A 22504-nucleotide genomic window follows, 5' to 3' on the forward strand; every position below is an offset into this window, starting at 1 on the left:
AAGAATAAAACATCTGATGAATATTCCTTCCTTTCCATCCTAAAAATTATGAAAGAAAAGTTACCATATAAAATGACCTTACTTGTGTGGCTCTGCTAGTTGGGTGTCATCCTGTAAAACACAAAGTTGTCAGTTCTATTCTCAGTCAGGGCACATGTTTGGGTTGTGGGCTTGGCCCCAAGTTGGGGAGTGTATGAGAGGCAACTGATCAATGATTCTCTCTCACATTGATGTTTTTCTTTCTCTCTCCCTTCCCTTCTCTCTACAAATAAGTAAATAAAATCTTTTAAAAACCTACAAATAAATATCCTGAAACATTTGAATATGTGTAAAATTACATTTAATTCAAAATTAAAAATAGACACGGGGGGAAAGCGGTAGACACAACCACCTCAGAAATGAAGGCTAACTTACATGGTGGCTGAGGGAGAATAAACTCAAATGGAAATTGAATAAGTATAGAAGAATGATAGGAGAAATACTGAGTATAGAATAAAGACAAGAAAACGTAAATGGAATTTTAAATAGAAACACCATGAAAGCAATCATAGAAATAGGCAGGAATTTCCAATGCATAATAAAATGAGTAAGTGAAAATGGGATGAGAAACAGGATACTGTCTCTGCATAAGGTATTTATTGATTTCAAGGGGGAATATATATAGCAAGTTTGCAGTGATAAAGACTGAAAGACACCACCTTAACCAACATGTTAACATCACCAGTAATGGAATGAGTTGACATTATGTGCATTCTGACATGATGCACTGAGAACACACATCACCCTTGTGGTATGACTGCCAAGATGTGTAACTGAATCTAAGCATCAGGAATTATAAAGCACACAAATGAGATATATCTTTCAAAAATTAAAGACAAAGATTGAGGAATTGTTCCAGATTAAAGGAAACCAAAGAAATATGACAAGATGATATATACATGATCCTGGATAGGATAGTGAACCAGAAAAAAAAATTTTTCTATGAAAAATATTTTCAGAACAAATGGCAAAATTTGTATAAGGTCTATAATTAGATAATAGTATTCACATTAATGTTAATTTCCTGATTTAGATTATTGTGCTGTGATTATGTAAGAAAACATCCTTATGTTTAGTAAATACAGCCTGACATATTTAAGGGTAACAATCTCTTATGTCTTCAACTTTCTCCCAAATGGTTCATAGGAAAATAATATACATATAGAGAGAATAATAAAGCAAATATAAGTCATTAAAATTTAGGAAATTTTGATGACAGATATATGGAATTCCTTGTACTATTTTAGCTTTAATGAACCAGAAGTTATTTAAAAATAAAAAGGTTTCAAGTCATATTTTAACATGTTGATGGAGCTTTTAATTATTGAACCTCCCATTGTGTTTCTATCACCTGTATGGTCTCAGATCAGAGACACTAAGTTAGCTCAAAAAAGGTATAAGTTTAACATAGTCTCTTCCTTTCAATTTTTTAAATATGCTTTATTGTTTATGCTATTACAGTTGTCCCAATTTCTTTTCCCTTTGTTCCCCTCCACCCAGTGACACCCTCCCTTCAGTTGTCCCCCCCCCTTAGTCCATGCCCACTGGTTGTGCATATGTTCTTCTCACCATCTTCCTGTCTACCCTATTCCCTCCTACTATGCTTCTTAATTACTGTACCATCCCACTCCCTTACCCCTGTCCCCCTCCCCACTGACCTTCCCCCAAAATGTTCCCCATACCTATAATTCTTTTCTCACTCTCGTTGCCTACTTAATCTTCCTTTGTTTCAATTTCCTAGCTTCTGTTATTGGTTGTTGTGATGCAGTTTTCATTTTAATGTTCATAGTTTTAATCCTCTTTCTCCTAAACAAGTCCCTTTAACATTTCACATAACAGTGGTTTGGCTCTGATGAAATCCTTCAGTTTTACTTTGTCCTGGAAACAGTTTCTCTGCCCTTCTATTCTGAATGACAGCTTCTCTGGATAGAGTAATTGTGATTGTAGGTTTTGCTTTAATATGCTTTATTGATTATGCTGTTATAGTTGTCCTAATTTCTTATCCCTCTGCTCCCCTCCATCCAGTGACCCCTCCTCCCTCCAGATGCCCCCCTTTTAGTCCATGTTCATTGGTTGTGCATATAGTTCTTCTCGACCTCTTCCTGTCTGCTCCATTCCCTCCTACTATGTTTCTTAATTTCTGCATCATCTCCCTCCCTTTTCCCCCTTCCTCCTCCCCACTGACCTCCCCTCAATATGCTCCCCATACCTATAATTCTTTTCCCACTCTCATTGCCTACTTAATTTGCCTTTGTTTTGATTCTCTAGCTTCTGTTGTTGGTTGTTGTGATACTGTTTTCATTTTAATGTTCATAGTTTTGATCCTCCTTCTTCTAAACCAGTCCCTTTAACATCTCATATAACAGTGGCTGGATCGGTTGAACTCTTTCAGTTTTACTTTGTCCTGGAAGCAATTTCTCTTCCCTTCTATTCTGAATGACAGCTTCACTGGATAGAGTATTTGTGGCTGTAAGTTTTTGCTTTTCATTACTTTGAATATTTCTTGCCAGTCCCTTCTTGCCTTCAGAGTTTCTTTTGAGAAATCAGTTGATAGTCTTATTGGGACTCCTTTGTACCTACTTCTCTTCTTCTCTCTTGCTGCTTTTAAGATTCTCTCTTTAGCCTTAATTTTTGACAATTTGATTATAATGTGTCTTGATGTGATTCTCCCTGAGTCCAGTTGTTTTGGAACTCTCTGCGCTTCCTGGACCTGTAAGGCTATTTCCTTCCCCAAGTTAAGGAAGTTCTGCTTCATTATTTTTTCACATAATTTTTCAATTTCTAGTTCTTCTTCTTCACCTTCTGGCAACCCTATGATTTGGACATTGGCCTGCTTATAGTTATTCGATAAGTTTCTGAGCCTCTCCTCATATTCCTCACTTCTCGTTTCCTCTTTCTGCACTGGTTGACAGTTTGTTCCTTACCTATGTTCCAATTTGTTTATTTGATCTCTGGTTTTCTTGCCCTCACCACTAGTTTCATATGTGTTTTTGTTCATTTCAGTACTAGCTTCTATTCCTTCCCCATCTTGTTTAAGATCTGCTGTTAGGTCTGCAAGCATTTTTATAACCAAAGCTCTGAACTGAGCCTCAGAAAGATTTTCTATCTGCTGCTTCGTTAGATTAGATATTTGCTTTCTGGTCAGCTGCATCACTGGGATCTCTATCCTGATCTGTGCCATCCTGATCATTTTGTGTTTACCTTTGCTTCCTGGTCAGGGCTGTCACACCTATGCTGTAGGGGGCGAAGCCCCATGCACTCGTCACAACCGGGCAACCCGTCTTACCATGCTGTGTCATTTTCTGTGGGGGTGGGGGTCCAAGATGGACTCCTGCCATTCACTCTCCGCTGAGAGACCGGGATCCTCCTTCTCTGTCCCCACCCTCTCCACCCCTCATAGTCCAAGGCAATGGAGGTCTGCCTTCCCCGGCTTTGGAATCACAAGTTTATGGGTCTGGTCTGCAGCCAGGGGTGCTCCCCAGGCTCCTCTCACCTCCCCCTATATACGGGTGTCTGTGCTTACCACTGTCCTGCCTCCATCTGTGCTGCTGCCGCAGACAGCACAACTTGAACTCTCCTCCCCGGCTTCACCCCTCCTACCTGTTCAGACGAGCGCTTCTTTATAACTTCATATGTTGGACTTCCATTTATTTTCTGGAACTTCTGATTATTTCTGGTTTTGCGGTAGTTGTATTCCTTCTTAGTAGTGGAGGGAGACGGAGCGTGTCAGTCTAGGCCTCTATCTTGGCTGGAAGTCTCTTCCTTTCAATTTTTAATGTAAAGAAATAAACAGTAGAAAGAGTCTGAAAGAATAGATAAGAGTCTATTAAAAGGAAATTAATAAACAAATAACTAAATGTAACCATAGAGGGTGTGTGCTCTTTTGTGTAACTTTCTACTATTGGGCACTCTCCATAAAGCATGACAGCATGTGTGTGCTGGGAAAGAGCAAATCCATTGATTATCTCTAGTTTTCCCTGAAACAAATTGCAGTCATTTGCAAAAAATCTTGGTAGGAAAAATAAGGAAGGGCTATGGAGTGCAGCCAAGGCACCATGGACCAAGGTTAACAAACACATCCTAGTTGCCTTTCATAGGCATTGAATTATGATGATATGTATTGACACAGGTAGTAAGGGGCTGAAAGGATTGAAAATTATTGTTGTGATTTGGAAACATGTTGTGGGGAAGGGGTGGTTGTAGCCAAGTTTAATAGAGGTTAACTAAAGGGTTTTATTAAAGCAAATTATGAAAGACATTTTAGAACAAGAAACTTGCCACTATAGAGTATTTGATAGTAAAGTTAAGCAATTTGCTCTGTAGATATGCTAAACACTTCTGCATTTTCTTGAAAACACTTCAACTAAGGTACAAAACTTGCAATTTGAGAAAGATACATAGTCTTTTGCCAATGATTATTAGTGATGTGTAAATTCAGCATGAAGCTAAAAATATTACAAGATTGTTTTCTTTCAAACATAAGGAACAAATCTTCAAAAGTCATATTTGAAGGTTTTTAAAAAATTTTAATTTCATAAGAGAACTAATTAACTGCTCATTGACATCAAAAATGGTATCTTCCCTCACATATTTATGCCCAGGTCAAAACAAATTTTTTTTTTTTTTTTGGTTTTTCAACTACAGTTGTTCCATTTTCCCCCCATTGCTCTCCCCCACCCAGCCCACCCCTTCTCCCACAATCATATCCCTCCCCGTTGTCCATGTCCATGAGTCATTTATACACATGCCTTGACTAAACCCTTCCCTTATCCCCATTCTCTCCCTCCCCTCTCCCCCCTATTGATTGCTATTCAGCTCTTTGTCCTACTTAGTTCATTTGTTTGTGTTTTTCTTTAGCTTCCTGTATTAGGTGATATCATATGGTATTTTTCTTTCTTTGCCTGGCTTATTTCAATAAGCATAATTCTCTCAAGTTCCATCCATGTTGTTGCAAATGGCAGGAGTTCCTTCTTTCTTTCTACTACGTAGTATTCCATTGTGTAAATGTACCACAGTTTTTTGATCCACTCATCTACAGATGGGCACTTAGGCCATTTCCAGTACTTAGCTATTATAAACAGTGCTGCTATGAACATAGGGGTGCATAAGTTCTTTTGAATTAGTGTTTTAGGATTTTTCGGGTATAATCCTAGCAGTGGAATCTCTGATTCAAAAGGCAGTTCCATTTTTAGTTTTTTGAGGTAACTCCATACTGTTTTCCATAGTGGCTGCACCAGTCTGCATTCCCAGCAACAGTGCAGTAGGGTTCCCGTTTCTCCACATCCTCGCCAGCACTTGTTGTTTGTTGATTTGTCGATGATGGCCATTTTGACTGGTGTAAAGTGGTATCTCATTGTGGTTTTTATTTGCATCTCTCTGATGTCTAATGATGTTGAGCATTTTTTCATGTGTCTATGGACCTTCTGTATGTCCTCTTCGGAGAAGTGTTTGTTCATGTCCTTTGCCCATTTTTTAATTGCGTTGTTTGTTTTCTTGATGTTGAGTCGTATCAGCTCTTTATGTATTTTGGAAATCAGTCACCTGTCTGTGATGTCATTGGCAAATATGTTTTCCCATATGGTTGGTTTCCTTTTCATCTTGCTGATGTTTTCTTTTGCTGAGCAGAAACTTTTTTTTTTTTAATAATTTATTTATTTATTTATTTTTATTTTTTTAGAGAGAGGGGAAAGGAGGAAGAGAGGGAGAGAAACATCACTGTGTGGTTGCTTCCCACTTGTGCCCCCATCACGGGACCTGATGTGCAACCTAGTCATGTGCCCTGACTGGAAATCGAACCAGCGACACTTGGCTCGCAGGCCAACGCTCAATCCACTGAGCCACAGCAGCCAGGGCTGCTGAGCAGAAACTTTAGTTTGATGTTCTCCCATTTGTTTATTTTCTCCTTTATTTCTCTTGCCTTAGGAGATGTATCTATGAACATATTGTTACGTGGGATATCTGAAATTTTCCTGCCTATGTTTTCCTCTAGGACTGTTATGGTGTCATGGCTTACATTTAAATCTTTGATCCATCTTGAGTTTATTCTGCTGTGTGGTGTAAGTTGGTGGTCTAGTTTCTTTTTTTTTTTTTTTTTTTTGCAAGTCCCTGTCCAGTTCTGCCAGCACCATTTGTTAAAGAGGCTCTTCTCACTCCATTTTATGTTCCTACCTCCTTTGTCAAATATTAGTTGACCGTAGAGGCCTGGGTTTATTTCTGGACTCTATTCTGTTCCACTGATCTATATGTCTGTTCTTATGCCAGTACCAGACTGTTTTGATCACAGTGGCTTTGTGTATTGTTTGATGTCTGGTGATGTGATTCCTCCTGCTGTGTTCTTCTGTCTCAAGATTGCTTTTGCTAGTCGGGATATTTTTTGGTTCCATATGAATTTATGGAGTATTTGTTCTAGGTCTGTGAAATATATCATTGGTATTTTAATAGGGATTGCATTGAATCTGTAAATTGCTCTGGGTAGTATGGCCATTTTGATGTTGATTCTTCCCATCCAAGAATATGGTATTTACTTCCATTTATTTGTATCTTCCTTAATTTCTTTCTTCAATGTTACATAATTTTCAGAGTACAGGTCTTTTACCTCTTTGTTTAAGTTTACTCCTAGGTACTTTATTTTTCTTGTTGCTATAGTAAATGGTATTTTCTTTTTTGTGTCTGTCTCTGATATTTTATTGTTGGTGTACAGAAATGCCTTAGATTTCTGTATATTTACTTTGTACCCTGCTATTTTGCCAAATTCACTTATTATATCGAGTAGTCTTTTAGTGGAGTTTATAGGGTTTTCTAGGTATACTATCATGTCATCTGCATATAATGATAGTTTTACTTCTTCCTTCCCAATTTGGATGCCTTTTATTTCCTTTTCTTGTCTGATTGCTGTGGCTAGGACTTCCAACACTAAGTTGAATAGGAGTGGAGAGAGTGGACAACCTTGTCTAGTTCCTGAATTCACGGGGAATGCTTTCAGTTTTTGTCCATTGAGTATGATGTTGGCTTCAGGCTTCTCATATATAGCCTTAATTATGTTAAGGTATGCTCCCTCTATTCCCATTTTGCTGAGTGTTTTCATCATAAATGGGTGTTGTACTTTATCAAGTGCTTTTTCTGCATCTATTGATATGATCATGTGATTTTTGTCTTTCATTTTGTTTAGGTGATGTATTATATTTATTAATTTGTGAATATTAAACCATCCTTGCATCCCTGGGATGAATCCCTGTTGATCGTGGTGTATGATCTTTTTGATGTATTGCTGGATCCAGTTTGCCAATATTTTATTGAGGATTTTAGCATCTATGTTCATCAGTGATATTGGCCTGTAATTTTCTTTCTTTGTTGTGTCTTGACCTGGTTTTGGGATTAGGGTAATACTGGCTTCATAGAAAGAGTTTGGGATTTTTCCCTCTTCTTGGATTTTTTGGAATAGTTTGAGGAGGGTAGGAGTTAGTTCTTCCCTAAATGTTTTGTAAAATTCGCCTGTGAAGCCATCCGGCCAGGGCTTTTGTGTGTAGGGAGATTTTTAATTACTGTTTCAATTTCCTTCTTTGTTATTGGTCTGCTGAGACTTTCCACTTCTTCTTGATTCAGTTTTTGAAGGTTATATGTTTCTAGAAATTTGTCCATTTCTTCTAGGTTGTCAAATTTCTTGCAGGTTGTCAAATTTCTTGCCATACAGTTGCCTATAGTAATTTCTTACTATCGTTTATATTTCTGTGGTATCAGTCGTGATTTCTCCTCTTTCATCTCTGATTTTGTTTATTTGGGTCTTCTCTCTTTTTTTTTCTTGATGAGCCTGGCTAGAGGCTTGTCAATTTTGTTTATTTCTTCAAAGAATCAGCTCCTAGTTTCATTGACTTTTTGGATTGTTTCTTTAGTCTCTATGTCACTTAATTCTGCTCTGATCTTGATGATTTCGTTCCTTCTTCTTGCCCTAGGCTTTGTTTGTTGTTGTTTTTCTAGTTCTTGTAGTTTTAGGGTTAGATTTTTTATTTGAGATTCTTCTATCCTTTGCATATATCCCTGTATTGCTATGAACTTCCCTCTTAGGACTGCTTTTGCTGTGTCCCATAGGTTTGGGGCTGTTATGTGTGCATTATCATTAGTTTCTAGAAATTTCTTGATTTCTTCTTTGATGTCATTGTAAACCCATTCATTATTTAATAACATGTTATTCATTCTCCATGAGTTTGGGTGTCTTTGATATTTTTCTCTGAGGTTGATTTTTAGTTTCAAGGCATTGTGGTCTGAAAAAATGCTTGATATGATCTCAATTTTCTTGAATTTGTTGAGGCTTGTTTTGTGTCCTATCATGTATGTGGTCTGTCTTTGAAGATGTCCCATGTGCATTTGAAAAGAATGTATATTTTGCTTCTTTGGGGTGAAAAGTTCTATATATATCAGTTAAGTCCATGTGGTTTAGTGAGTTGTTCAATGCCTGTGTATCCTTGGTGTTTCTTTGCTTCGATGATCTGTCTATTGTTGATAATGGTGTGTTGAAGTCCCCTACTATGAGTGTGTTGTTGTTAATATCCTTCTTGTGGTCTTCTAGTATTTCCTTTATGTATTTGGGTGCTCCTATGTCTGGTGCATATATGTTTATCAGTGTTATGTCTTCTTGATGGATTGTTCCTTTAAGTATTATGAAATGTCCTTCTTTGTCTCTTTCTGTTGCCCTTGCTTTGCAATCCATTTTGTCTGATATGAGAACTGCTACGCAGCTTTTTTTTTCCGGTCCATTTGCTTGGAATATTTTTTTATATTCCTTTATCTTCATTCTGTGTAAATCTTTTGTTTTGAGGTGTGTTTCTTGCAGACAGCAAATATGTGGGTCCTGTTTTCTTATCCATTCTTTTACCCTATGTCTTTTAATTGGAGCATTTAATCCATTTACATTTAAGGTAATTATTGATGCGTATTTATTCATTTCCCTTTGTACCTTTGTTCCTCTTCCGTTTTTTTCTTCCTTTTCTTAAAACATTCCCTTTACCATCTCTTGTAATGCTGGTTTGATGGAGATGTATTCTTTTAGTCTTCCTTTGACTGAGAAACTCCTTATTTCACCTTCCACTTTGAATGAGATCCTTGCTGGGTAGAGTATTCTTGGTTGTAGGCCTTTGTTTTTCATTGCTTGAAACATTTTTGACCATTCCCTTCTGGCTTGTAGTGTTTCTGTTGAGAAATCGGTCGATAGAGTTTTCAGAGCTCCCTTGTATGTTATTTGCTGTTTTTCTCTTGCTGCTTTCAGGGTTCTCTCTTTGTCTTTGAATATTGCCATTTTAATTATGATGTGCCTTGGAGTGGGTTTTTGGGGGTTCCTCTTCATTGGAACTCTCTGTGCTTCCTGAACTTGCATAACTTTTTCTCTCATCAGGTTGGGAAATTTTCTGTCACTATTTCTCCTATCAGTTTTTCTATTCCTTGTTCCTCTTCTCCCTCTTTAATTCCAATCATTCTGATGTTGTTTTTCCTTATGCTATCCTGTAATTACCTTACATCTTCTTCGTGCTTTTTCAATCTTTTTTTATTTTGCTGTATTGTCTGGGAATATTTTTCTACGTTATCTTCTAGCTCACTAATTCAATCCTCTGCTTCGTTTAGTCTGCTTTTGACTGATTCTACTGTGTTTTTCAGTTCAGAGATTAAATTCTTCATTTCTTCCTGGTTCTTGTTAATAGTTTCTATGTCTTTTTTTTTTTTTTATGCTGTTGTAGTTCTCTGCAAGTTCCCTATAATTTTCATGGAGCTGCTGGTAACTTCCTTGGAGGTTGTCATAGTTGTGTTTGAGGTTGTCGAGTATATTGAGCTTCTTCACCACCATTGTTTTGAATTTTGTATCTGACATTTGGGCTATGTCTATTCCATCTACCTCTCTTTCTGGGAATTCCTTTTTTCTTTTCATTGAGAGGTTGTTTCTGCATCTCATATGTTGGATTCTTCTTGTTTGTTTTTGTTTTTTGGACTTGTCTGCTTTGACTTCCCACCTTTGTGGTATGAGGTTCTTTATAGGAGATCTGGGGTGTTCAGTGGTGCAGTCTCTTTGATCTCCTGAGCCTGATGTTCTTGTGGTACCCTTTATGTCATTTGTTTATGCTGTCTGGGTATATTTCAGATGCTCTTTGGTAGGATCTTCCCTCTGGCTAGTTGATTGAGAGTCACTCTATCCGGTTTGTCTTGAGTTCTTTTGTGGAGATGCTGTTAAAAACATAAGCACACAGCCCAGACAGGAGACCCACGCCCTCAAAAATATCCTCCACCCTCTATCCCGCTATAGTCAGCCAACGAGTCAGTATTAATATAAATTTAGAGAGATTAATGCTTTTATACTATAGGAAGAATAGATAAGAGTTATTTTTAGGGAGGAAAATATAATTTTTGAGAGAGGGGATGATAGATTAATAATAGTTGAGACTATGCAAGACAGTAGGTAATATTTACATTGTATGTTAATAACGATAGAAGAAAAGGAGGAAATAATTCAGAATATAGTAAGAAAGTGGGATTGTATAGTATTGGATTTATATAGTAGTTATATTCTATTTACTTAGAGTGAAAGGGAGGCTAAACTAGACACACAAACAAATAAACAAAAATTAAAGAAGAAGGATGAGAGGAAGAGATTGTATCAAACAAATTAGAGATATAGTTTTATTTAAGAAAAGAAAAAAAGTAAGAATTATAATTAAAATTAAATTTAGAAATAAAAATAAGAAATTAAAAAATATTAAAGTAAAATAAAATACAAATAAAAAAACTGAGATAGAAATAGAAATTTTAAAAAGTATATAAAAGGAATGTTCAGCCTTTGTGTGTCATCTTCTTTTTCTGCGTCCACAGCTGGTCTAATGAGGCGGGCCAGAGTTTCCTGTTTCTTGCAGCAGCGGTGTGCGCCCACAGTGGCCAGCACGGCGCGTTCCTTTGGCGCCTGTTGGAGCCGGCCGAGGTGCTTTTGTGCGCATGCCCCTGCATGTGCAAGGCAGCCTGAGAACTAGCCTCAGGCCTGCAGGGCTGCGCTCCAGGATTTGGTCTCTCGCCTCTTGGGGCGGGGCTCCAGACACTTGTGCACAGTGGAAGTGAGGATTTGTGAGTCGCTGGCACCCGCTGTTCCCACACCACAGCCGCCCGCCTTCCCTCACCCACCTGGGCAAACACGAGCAGAGCCTGAGCAAGTGGTCTGCGCTCTGGCCTGGCATTCATTGGAGCTGGCCAGGGGTGTCTGTGCACGGTCTTCTGCGTGTCCAGTGGGCCCTGCCTGTGCCCGTTGGGGCACTGATCTTGTGTCTGTTGGGGTGTGTCCGAGGGGCACCTGGGCGCGTGGCCTTGCACGCCGGGGCCAGTGAATGAGGGCACTTCCCTATGCGCACTTGCGTGACCCAAGGGGAGGGTTGGGGAGTGGGCGACCGCACTTCTGCGCCTGCGCTCCTCAAGAATGTCCCATCACCCCCAAACTTTCCACCCCTTTCTGCAGTTCACAAGAGAAAAATATAAACATAAATTACATTCTCACATGCACAGCAGTACGCTGTTTCTTGTCTTTCAGTGCCAATGCCACCTGGTCCAGTCCTGTCTCTGCCTGTGGGCAGAGATCTGCTCTCCTCCCGATTCCCTTCTGGTGAAGCCTGTGGTCGCCAAAAAGCCTTTGTGTACTTCCAGCCACAGCTCGGGTAGCCACCCCAGTCAGGAATCCTGTCTCGTCCCTTTTTCCTCCGCTATCCTCACCAAACAGGTTGTTCCCAGATGGTTTTTCTCTAATCCAGCAGTGCCAAGGCTCGACTCCTGCCAGTGTCCAGCTGCTCAGTGAGATGTTCTGTCTGCAATTAGTCCAAACTACAGACGGGTCTCGGGAGCCTGAAAGCGCAGCCTCCCCTCACTCCTCCACCATCTTCCTCTCTCTCAAAGCAAATTTTTGGCCACAGAGAAGGCATTTGTGTTTGTTTGTTTGTTTGTTTAGTTATATTGAATTGAATTCTACTCAGAAAAAATATTTTATTTGTCTGTTAATTTGTAACATTTAGGAAACCATAAAAGCAGCATTTGAATCTGCCCAATTGTATGCAGCAACATTTGAAAAGTTCCAGCTGTTCTTCAAGGAAAATGAAAGTCTTGATTTACAAGCTCTTAAACTTCAGGAACCTGGTAACTTTTCATATTTTCCTTCTTATTTTTGACAGGGACATTAATATTTATAGTCTTCTAGGTTTGCTTGATGGTGAATGGTGATGGAAATGGTAGCCCAAAAGAGTTTGTCTGATAAAAGGCAAGAGTTTATTCATTTCTATGTTATTTTCTGTAGACTTACTCTTTTCTTTAGCCTCACTCAGTGTTAATGTTTAATTTCAGAATATTATGAGAAGCAATTTCTCCCTAATGACTTTATCAGTGCTAAGGCTATATAGCCTGCATATGGGAAGGATTTGAAAGGAATGTTTACCTCTACAAAGTCATTTAAGTAATGTTTATATAAATGTTTTTGTATCTCAGGAACTCAAGTTACTATTTATTTCTGTAGTCATATGGCAACCTGGTGGGTGTGAATCAGAAACTTAGTTGTGAAATTAGGCCCAAGAGGAAATGATTTTATTAGACTTATATTTTTAAAAGAAAAAGTTTTAATCCTCACCCAAAGATATGTTTATTGATTTTAGACAGAAATGAAGGGGAGTGTGGAGAGGGAGAGAGAGAAAACAACATCAATGTAACGCAGTAATTGTTAATATATTTCATAATGATCTTTTAAAATCTAATATAATGTATTTTATGCTTTATATTAATTATTTTATGTAGATGTTAAGTTCTTTAATGAACAACTGGAAAAATATCACAGACAGCACAAGGATGCTTTGGCTCTAAGACCCACCCGAAATGTAGGATTGCTGCTCATTGACACTAAGATGCTAAAAGAAAAACTAATTCCGTCACCTTTGCGATGCTTGGAGGTAACTATGAACTTGGAAGTTTTCATTATGGGCTCTACAGTTGTTTTATGACTTTTCTACTGTAAATAAACTATATTTATTTTCTAGTATTACAAATATTTAAAATTAACAGAAGTCTACTGGACATTCTTAATTTTTAGGACAAGTCCCCTATTCTCCTTTCTGTTCCAAGCACAGTCGCCTTTCAGACGAGGAAAGAGAGGGAACTGCAAGCCTCAGACTAGTCTCTTACTCTCACTGCTTTTTCATTTGAGTATTTCAAGGCTTTTTAGTGTCATAGTGGGAATACTACTTCATTCAAGGACACTCAGATCAAATTTTGGAGATCATTTCCTGATCTGAAACTGTCCCTAAAGATCTGATTATATTTTGGTAATTTGCAAGCTGTAACTCACAGCCTACCAGCTGTTTTGTACAAACAGTTTATTAGAACACAGCCATGACAATTCACATATGTGTACTATAGCTTGTGGTTGCTTTCTCACTACAACTACAAAGTCGAGTAGTTGTGACAGAGACTGTATGGCCTACAAATCTAAAATATCTACTATCTCACGCTTATGGAAAACTTCTGAGCCCTGTATTAAAGACTGCAGACCTGTGCTCTAGTACCTGTTCTGTCATTATAATTAGTGGTATGACATTGGGCTTTTTTCTAAAGCTTTGCTTCTTCGTCTGTTAAAAAGGACAAAATATATAACTGGAGCAAAATCAATTCCATTTCACCAGTCTGAGCACAATTATATACCAAACCAAAGAAAATTGATCTCGAACTGGCTTAAGCAATTAGAAAATTTGTAGGCTATACATCTAAAAAAACAGGGTGAATGGACATTGGGAAGATTTGACCTAGGGACTCAGTGGTGTTACTAAGAACACATTTCTTTTCATTCTCTTTACTGATTCTCCTGAAGTGCCAGCTTCATCATAATGCTAGTATTCCCTATATTTGTGAAATGGTTGTGGAAAGCTCCATAAGCTAATTATTTCCTTGTTTATGTACAGAAAGAAAGAGAGATTGAGATTCTGAGCATACAGTAGGACTGGACCTCTATCTAACTGAATCAACTAAGGTCAGATGTGCACCCTTGTCCAATCACATTGGCCAAAGGAAGCCAGCCTCATATTTGCCTCATGATCAATCAGGCTACATCTTTGTTTCTGAAGGAGAGATCAGTCAGTTTCTCCCAAAGTACATGGCTACCACCCAACATGAAAGGAGTAGAACTGATGCTGGGGAGGACACCAAAATGTCTACTTCACAGGGCAAAGTAACAGAAAGGGTGTCTACAAGAGACCGTAGAATTTAGGCAAATTTTAAATAAGCTGTGCAATCTAGTTTGTTCTGGGAATGATCTTCACAAACTGTTCTTCCTGTTGTCTCATTTAACTACCAAGGATTTCATGTGGAAAAAAATGTCCCTTTATATACACTGCTGCATCCAATACTTGATGATTTAACAGATATTCAATTAGGATTTATCTCAAATATATAATAAAATGACAATATATTCAAGTAGTTAGGATTTACATTTATTCTTCTTTCCTAGGTGCTAAATTATATGCTTCCTCGTCAAAGCAAGAAAAAAGTGGACGCCATTATTTCTGAGGCACAAGATGCAGAGTATAAACTTGAATTTGTTCCAACATCCACCACAGAATATGTTAACAGCTTAGTATTTCTTGATGAAATTCAGGAAAGGGTGAGTTGATTCATATAACTCAATATTCCAGATCTTGTAATAGATAATGAAGACAGATAAAAGAAGTGGAGGTACTGAATGTCAAGGAACAGCTGTGAAAATATCAAAACACTTTCAGACAAAGTAAGTGGGTGTCCTTACCTCACAGCAGTAATGACAGCTAATGTTGACCAATCTTCACAATCAGTCAGGCATTGTACCACATTTTTATATACATCACATTTTAAATTCTCACAAAAACTTAAGTCATATAGATAAGTTTTACTCTGCAGATGAGGAAGCAAGGACTGAAATAAGTTATATTGTCCAAGATCAAAGCACTTGTATATGGTAGAGCTGGAAATCAAGTTTGGGTCTCTGACTGAAAAGCCAATGCTCTCAATGAGTTTATTGCAATTCTTATTTGCTACAAATGATAATAGAATTGTGATCTAAATACTAGTCATAATGGAAGGCTTGATCCTTAAACTATACCTGCATAATAGTCAGGAACCTTACTGTTAGAAATAAAAAAAGCCCTTAGAGAGGTGGGGTGGGGAGACAACAGTAGATATAAGGACTCAAGTAACACAAATGTTGGAGTCCCCCCCCCCCCTCTCTTTCACACACACACACACAGTTCTTTGTCTCTCATATTTTTTCTCTCTCCAGAAACATGGTTTCCTCCTCTCAGGCTCTTCCTTCCCCGTGGCAGGCAATCTAGCATTAATTTCATTAGTAAGTTTTTCATAAACTTTCATTCATATCAATTGACATTTGAAAGAAAGATAAATTATTTTCTGAAAATTGAAGATATGTTTAAATGTTAAAAAACAAACTGAATAAAATTTCATTAACAACTGAATGGCCTGTTATATATTGTTAACAGAATTAGTAAAGGCTATTTCATGTGCCAATGAAAGTAACAATTTTGTTTCTCATTTCAAGAAATAGCACCTTTTCAAATAGCAGATGATTATGGTTTTCCCTCGGGTCTATTTATACCTCATCCCAAGAATCTAAAGGTGCCAAGCACTTATTATTATTTTTAGTCATTAAGCCTCTGTGCACAAATAATCAAAACCCAGTTTAGCTAGCTTAGTCCAAAACAGGGATCCTATGTTAGGACTCAAAAGTATTTCATGGACCCATGGCCCTCCCCTTACCTCCGAATGCATCCAGAATGTAAGTAGGCTGAAGAACTTAGCACAAGCAGAAATGAGAAAGTTGTAGGAAACCCAGCTAGTTCTCTCTCTCCACCTCGCCTCTCTGCATCTCTCGGGGGTCTACTTTGCTTATCTCCTTCTGCAAATAGGTTGCTTCTTCTTCTTCATCCCATGGCAACAAACATGACCACCAGCTGCTCCCAAGTTTCATGTTGCAAGTCTTGCTAGACACCGAGCCAGAAAGAAAAGCTCTCTCTTTTAGGTACCCCCATCCTGTTGTATAAACTATGGCAGGAAGGTAGGATCACATTGCAAAGGTTAGACTGCTCTCACTCTGAGGTTCCAGAACAGGAGAGTTGATGTGCCATCCAGAAAACTCAGACTGTGTCCCATTTTCATGAGGTTGTTTCTGCATTGCTGGGTAGTGTGTAGGGGAAGCAGCCTCACTTAGGATGCACACACAAACAGCTTCTTCCAGAACCTTGCTCATTTGTTCAGAAAATGCAGTGAGTTGCATTTAATGGGTTGCAAGGATTACAACAATGAGTAAATCTGCATTCAGGAAGATCAGATTTCAGAATGAAAGCAGACAATTATTGTGCAATAGATATAGGTACAAGATATTGTTTTAGGGCAGGGGTGGGGGGTGGAGGGGATTTGTGATGATTCTTGCCCAAGGCTCTATGGAGGGTGGGGTATTTATGCTATGTCCTAAAGTCGTCGGCGGCAGCCGTCCGTCTCGAGAGACGATGGTGTAGCTTCTTAAGATTCTATCTGCACCGCCGAGAATGGTTGTGCAGTCCGACTCGGGAGTGACACGGTATCTGTCTCCTCCCGTGTTGAATCGACATCTTACGATGACGCTGGAGTGTCCTCTCCAGTGAAGCTGAAGCTACAGAACCTGGGCAGGGTGATATGGAGGGTCTGCTGTTGCCCATGCAGCAGACCCCCCCTCTCTTCGCAGCTGAAGGGTCCAAGGGAAAGACGGAGTCAATACAGCTTGGCTTCAGGTGCGCCGCAGGAGTTGCCGGTGTTGACTACAACATCAAACCGTTGCCTTAGGGACTCCGGCTCCGGATTTTCTGTCGGGGTTTACTGCCCTTAGCCTTTCCCCTGAAGAGGTATGCCGCAAGGCAGCGGAGGTTTTTTGGAGTCAGAGTTTTCCTTCTCTGATGTGCCCTGACTGGAAGATCGAACCAGCGACACTTAGCTCGCAGGCCGACGCTCAATCCACTGAGCCAAACCAGCCAGGGTCTATGTCCTAAAGTACACCTATCTATTCAGGAGGCATTCCAGGATGTGGGAAAACTGTTGCAAAGACCTGAGCTAGCATGACAACAACAGGCTGTGACTACCGAGAAAGGGTGTTAGGTATTATATAACTAAAGCAGTATTTTCAGGCATAGGAGAGAAGAAAGGGAGTCTGGAGATGTTAAGTAAGTAGAATTGAAAGGACTTAGTGGACAACTAAATGAGGGAACAGCAAGAGAAGTCCAAGATAACTCTGGGGTATCTTTCTACAGTGATTGGGTAGATAATGGTATTATTAACCATTATAGGTAGGGGAAGGCCACATAATTATTGCATTGCCAGGCCATTTTTTTCGAGTAAAAGAGGCACTATTAATAACTATTCCAGGACGAGAGAAAACCAAGACACTCTCAGAGAAACCTGGACATGCACTTACCCTAAGTACAGGAAGCACAGGAAGAGGAATAAATTTTGATGTACAGAGACTCAGTTCTATTTATAACTTGTTTAAGATGTTAGACACTTGGTTGAAAAGTAACAAAAACTCACATAGTTAGCTTAGAAAAAGAGAAGATTTATTCTATGTTGGCAGGGGTATCTTCTGGAATTTAAGGGCATTGATAGAGCCTTTTAAAAGGACTGAAATGAGGGCCTAGACAGCTGAGGGAAGCCAAAAGTTTTCTCTCTTTCCATCTCCTCGCTCATCCGCTCTAGAATGGTGTTTTTCAAAGGGCAGTCACCAAGCCAGCCGCTGCAGCAAGAATGGGAAACTTGTCAGAAATGCATCTTTCTTAGCACCGCCTTAGACCTCTGAATCAGAAACTTGAGGGAGGGGCTTAGCAAACTTCCCAAGGTGATTGTAATGCAAAGTAAAGGGTGAGAACCATTTCTCTGAAAGTCTCTCAGCCTTTCTTCTCTCATTTTAAGGACCTGCAAATGACCTCTGCCAACAGCTACAGTCTAACTCTTCAGTTGAAGAGAACTGCTCTGGGTTTGCTAGTTCCCAGTTTGATGCTACTTGGTTCAGCCTGTGGCCAGGAGGTTAGGTCAAGTTGTATGAATGTGGCTGCTTCACCTATAACCATGTGGCAGAGTTGGGGGAGGAGGTTTCCCCAAAATTGGAGAGTTCCTTGCCTGTCCACTGAAGGCAGGACAGCAAAGTGAAGATGTTTGGTAATCAGTTGGAGGTAGTAAAGGTATTTATAACATGATAGTGGTAGGCTCAACACAGATCAGAGTTCTGAATCCATGCAGGCAGGAACTTGGCCTGCCCACATCACAGCCTAGCACACATGCCTGTAAGCTCTGAAAACCTTCAATATTGACACTGTTTATTGCTACTAGAGAACAAAAGAGAAAGGAGAAAAAGAAACATTTATAAGAATAATGCTACTCAGCTCTGAACAACCTACCTCATGGGTCTGATTACCAGTATTATAACAATGATAGTATTGATCACCCAACAGCCTTCAGCCAGTTTTTAAAATTATTATTATGATTACTGACTTTAGAGAGAGAAGAAGGGATGGAGGAGAGAGAGAGAAACAGATAGACAGACAGAAACATCTATTTGTTGTTCTACTTATTTAGATATTCATTGATTGATTTTTGAATGTGCTCTGACTGGGGATTGAACCCACAACCTTAGAGTACTGGGACTAAGCTCTAACCAACTGAGCTACCTGGCTAGGGCTGGCTTTCACCAGGTTAATGCACTCCTCATGTGCTGGCTCTTCACAGTGTGATGTTCATGCTGCACAGAGGCTATGTCCTATGAGACAAAACCTACAGAGTATAATAAATAAGACTCAGATATATTTAACAAGCAACCAATGTTTCTATTTAGATGGAAAACCTTGAAGATGAAGGGAATGTGGTGATTCAAATGTACAAGCTCATTGAACAGTATCAGGTTCCCACACCACCTGAAGACTTTGCTGTTTTTGCTACAATGAAGCCATCTATTGTTGCTGTTCGGAATGCCATCGATAAATCCGTAGGGGATAGAGAAACAAGCATTAAGCAATTTTGTCTGCACTTGGGTAGAGATCTTGAAGATCTCACCAATGAAGTGAACGAAGTAAAGCTGCAAGCACAGGTAAGTAAAGGAAGAATTTTTTAAAATAACACGTTAAGTTTGACTACTACATTTTTTAAAGTATATTTTATTGATTATGTTGTTACTGTAGTTCCAATTTTTTCCCCTTTGCACCCCTCTGCCTAGTACCCTCCTTCCTTCCAGCAGTCCCACCCCCCCTTAGTTCATGTCCATCGGTCATACATATAACTTCTTTGGCTTCACCCTTTCCTATATTATTCTTAACTTCCCCCTGTCTATTTTGTACCAATTGATTATGTTTCTTAATCCCTGCACCATATCCCCATTTCTCCCCCTCCCCCCTCCCAGATGATAACCCTCCAAATGATCCCCATACCTATGATTCTGTTCCTATTCTGGTTTGCTTAGTTTGATTTTGTTTTTATTTTTTAGATTCAGTTGTTGATAGTTGTGTTTGTTGTCATTTTAGGTTCATAGTTTTGATCTTTTTCTTAAGTAAGTCCCTTTGACATTTTATATAATAATGGCTTGGTGATAATGAACACCTTTAGCTTTACCTTGTCTGGGAAGCACTTCATCTGTCCTTCCATTCCAAATGATAGCCTTGCTAGATACAGTAGTCCTGGTTGCAGGTTGCTTTTCATCACATTAAATACTGCTTGCAAGTCCCTTCCTGCCTGCAAAGTGTCCTCTGAGAAATCAGCTGATAGTCCTATATGTCCATCTCCTTCGCAAAATTTGGGAAATTTTCCTCATTTTTTTCAATTCTTGCTTCCTCATTCTGCACTGGTTGACTGTCTTTTTCTTCCTTAAGTTCCAAATCATTGATTTGAACCCCAGTTTCCTTCCCTTCACCATTGGTTTTGTGCAGATTTTCCTTCATTTCACTTAGCATAGCCTTCACTTCTTCTCTTATGTGTTTGTCATACTCAAGCATATCTGTCAAGCCTGTGAGCATCTTTATCACCAGTGTTCTGAATACTGCATCTGTTAGGTTGTCTATCTCCTCATTTGTAGGTTGGCTATATCCTTGTCCCTTAGTTCACCCGCTGTAATCTTGATCTGTTCCCCCTTTGGGGCCATACTTCTCTGTCTCCTCATTTTGACAAGCTCCTGTGTTTGTTTGCCTCCATGTCCGAGGTAGAGCTGTTGCTCTTGTTACATTATAAGGGGCGGAGCCTTGAGTGTTCGTCAGTACAGAGCGACCTGTTTCACCACGTTGTGGCGCTGTATGTGGGGGAGGGATCTGAGAGGGAACAATGCTGCCTGCCCAGCACTCCCCCCTTTTCCAGGCACCTCTCCCACTTCTGCACTGAACTGGCGCCCCTCTAGCTGTTGTCCTGGCCATCGTTCCCAGAGTGAATGGGTCTGCGGATGTTCTAGGACCATGGGGGCCTTTTAAACAAGCAGACTCGGCTGAGCGACCAGCAGTTTCTGCCTCCACCCCAACCCCCACTGGTCTGCACAATCAGAAACAATGAGGCTTGATTTCCCCCAGTGCTGGAAACGTGAGCTGCTAGATCCAGTGAGGAGCTGGGAGTGCTCCCCAGGTATCTCTCCTGACTTTTTAAAATGTGTGACTGCACTTTCTGCCAGCCTGCCGCTGCCATCGCTGCTGCCACCACCACACCACATCCTCTCTGCCCTGGCAACGCCCCTCCTACCTGTCCGGATGAGTATTTTTTCTTTATATTTTTGTTTGCTGGACTTCCATGCAGTTTGATTTTCTGGAACTTCTGGTTGTTTCTAGTTTTGAGGTAGTTGTATTCCCTCTTAGTTGTGGAGGAAGATGCAGCGTGTCTGTCTATGCCTCCGTCTTGGCCAGAAGTCCTGACTACTACATTTTCATTGAACCATTTAAGGAGCATATTTCTGTCATATAGTCTTGCTCTGACAAATTTCCCAGAGACCACTCTAGGTTTAAACGATAGGTTTATTTGAGGAAAAAGAAAGAAAGGGGGATGGAGTAAAGAAAAAACTCCCAGACCAACTCTAGGGCCCAAGGACCTATAGAAGCAAGGGAAGCAGGGAAAAGGTAACTCTTGGTCCATGTCATGGGCCCGTCGGAACAAGGGGGAAAGGGGAAGAGAGAAAGAGAAAAGGAAGGGGGAAGTGGAGACTCCCAGTCACCCAGGTGGGCCCATAGAAATTGCTTGCCTTTGCATCTGCAGGCGCCATCGCCACACCTTTCCAAACATATGTTTTGGTTAGGGTGAGTTTATCCACCAACACTTTCAGCAGATTAATTTGCATATTGTTTCTTTGCATATGTCAAAAGTCCAGGTAAGCAGTCCTGCTGCCACCTTGTTCTGACAATTTCATTTTAATCTGGTTTAACTTTTGCTTTATATGGCTTTATTCTGACCAATTAACAAGGTCTTTGAATTTCTATTCAAATTCAAAAGTGCTTCTGAACTCTTTTCACAGTACTGAGTAAATTCCAGACCATTGCCAGTAAAGCATATATGTAATATTTCATTTTATTTCTCCTGGCTTGTATTTATTATTCTCAAATGAGTGGTTTTACAACTTCTTAGCATATTTTATAGCTGTTGTCACAATGGATTTTTTTAGCCACATATTTAAAAATTTTTCTTTAGAAAGAGGCAGTTTAAAATAATAATAACAGAGAAGAATATTTGGTTTACTTGCACTAATTTTACTATACAAAAGATACAAGGGGGATTTTGTAAATAATTTAAAATAGAAACCTGCGTGATTTTCAACTGAAGCATATACATGAAAATCTGAGTTTGTAATGATCCATTATTTTATTAACATTGACTAAAACTTATCACAGAGGTATAAAACCATATAAGGTTATAATTAAATCAGAATAATTGGGAAAAAGTCAATGTCCATCAACAAAATATTAATAAAATGTGTTATGGTACATCTACTCAAAAGAATATAATACAGACATTAAAAGTAACTATATTTATTGTGTATTTACTATGCATCAGGTACTAAAATATTTTTGTATTTCACATAGAGAAAACTGTGCATAACTGTAATACCTATACAACTCAATGAATTATCAGAAAGTGAACACATCCATGTATCCACTACTCATGTCAAGAACTATAGGTTCCCTAGTTCCTTAATTATCACTAACCCTTTCTTCCTTTCCAAAGCCATCCACTACTCTGAATTCTAATGCTATAAATTAGTTTTGTCTGTTTATGAACTTCAATTAAATAGAATCATACAGTAATGTGCCCTTTATTTGATTTTGTTTTATTCCTGAGATTCATCCATGTTGCTGTGTGTGGATGTAACTTATTATCCACATTCATTGCTATGTAGTATTTCATCATGTACCACAATTTAATTATTCTTTTGTTGATGGACATTGGGATT

The 22504-nt window shown here is 39.1% G+C and overlaps 1 protein-coding gene across 1 annotated transcript in view; it reads left to right on the forward strand.

Moving 5' to 3' along the window:
* The window catches only part of DNAH6 (dynein axonemal heavy chain 6), a 328739-nt gene that overhangs the window by 72014 nt on the left and 234221 nt on the right, over window positions 1-22504 (forward strand). The window contains exons 12-15 of the mRNA XM_090281614.1: window positions 12066-12186; window positions 12835-12986; window positions 14537-14689; window positions 18932-19183. Coding sequence (XP_090137740.1) covers window positions 12066-12186; window positions 12835-12986; window positions 14537-14689; window positions 18932-19183 — 678 coding nt within the window. The remainder of the gene's footprint in view (window positions 1-12065; window positions 12187-12834; window positions 12987-14536; window positions 14690-18931; window positions 19184-22504) is intronic.

The sequence above is a fragment of the Furipterus horrens genome, unplaced genomic scaffold, assembly GCF_987537825.1.
Source record: "Furipterus horrens unplaced genomic scaffold, mFurHor1.1.pri manual_scaffold_6, whole genome shotgun sequence".
Classification (NCBI taxonomy): domain Eukaryota; kingdom Metazoa; phylum Chordata; class Mammalia; order Chiroptera; family Furipteridae; genus Furipterus; species Furipterus horrens.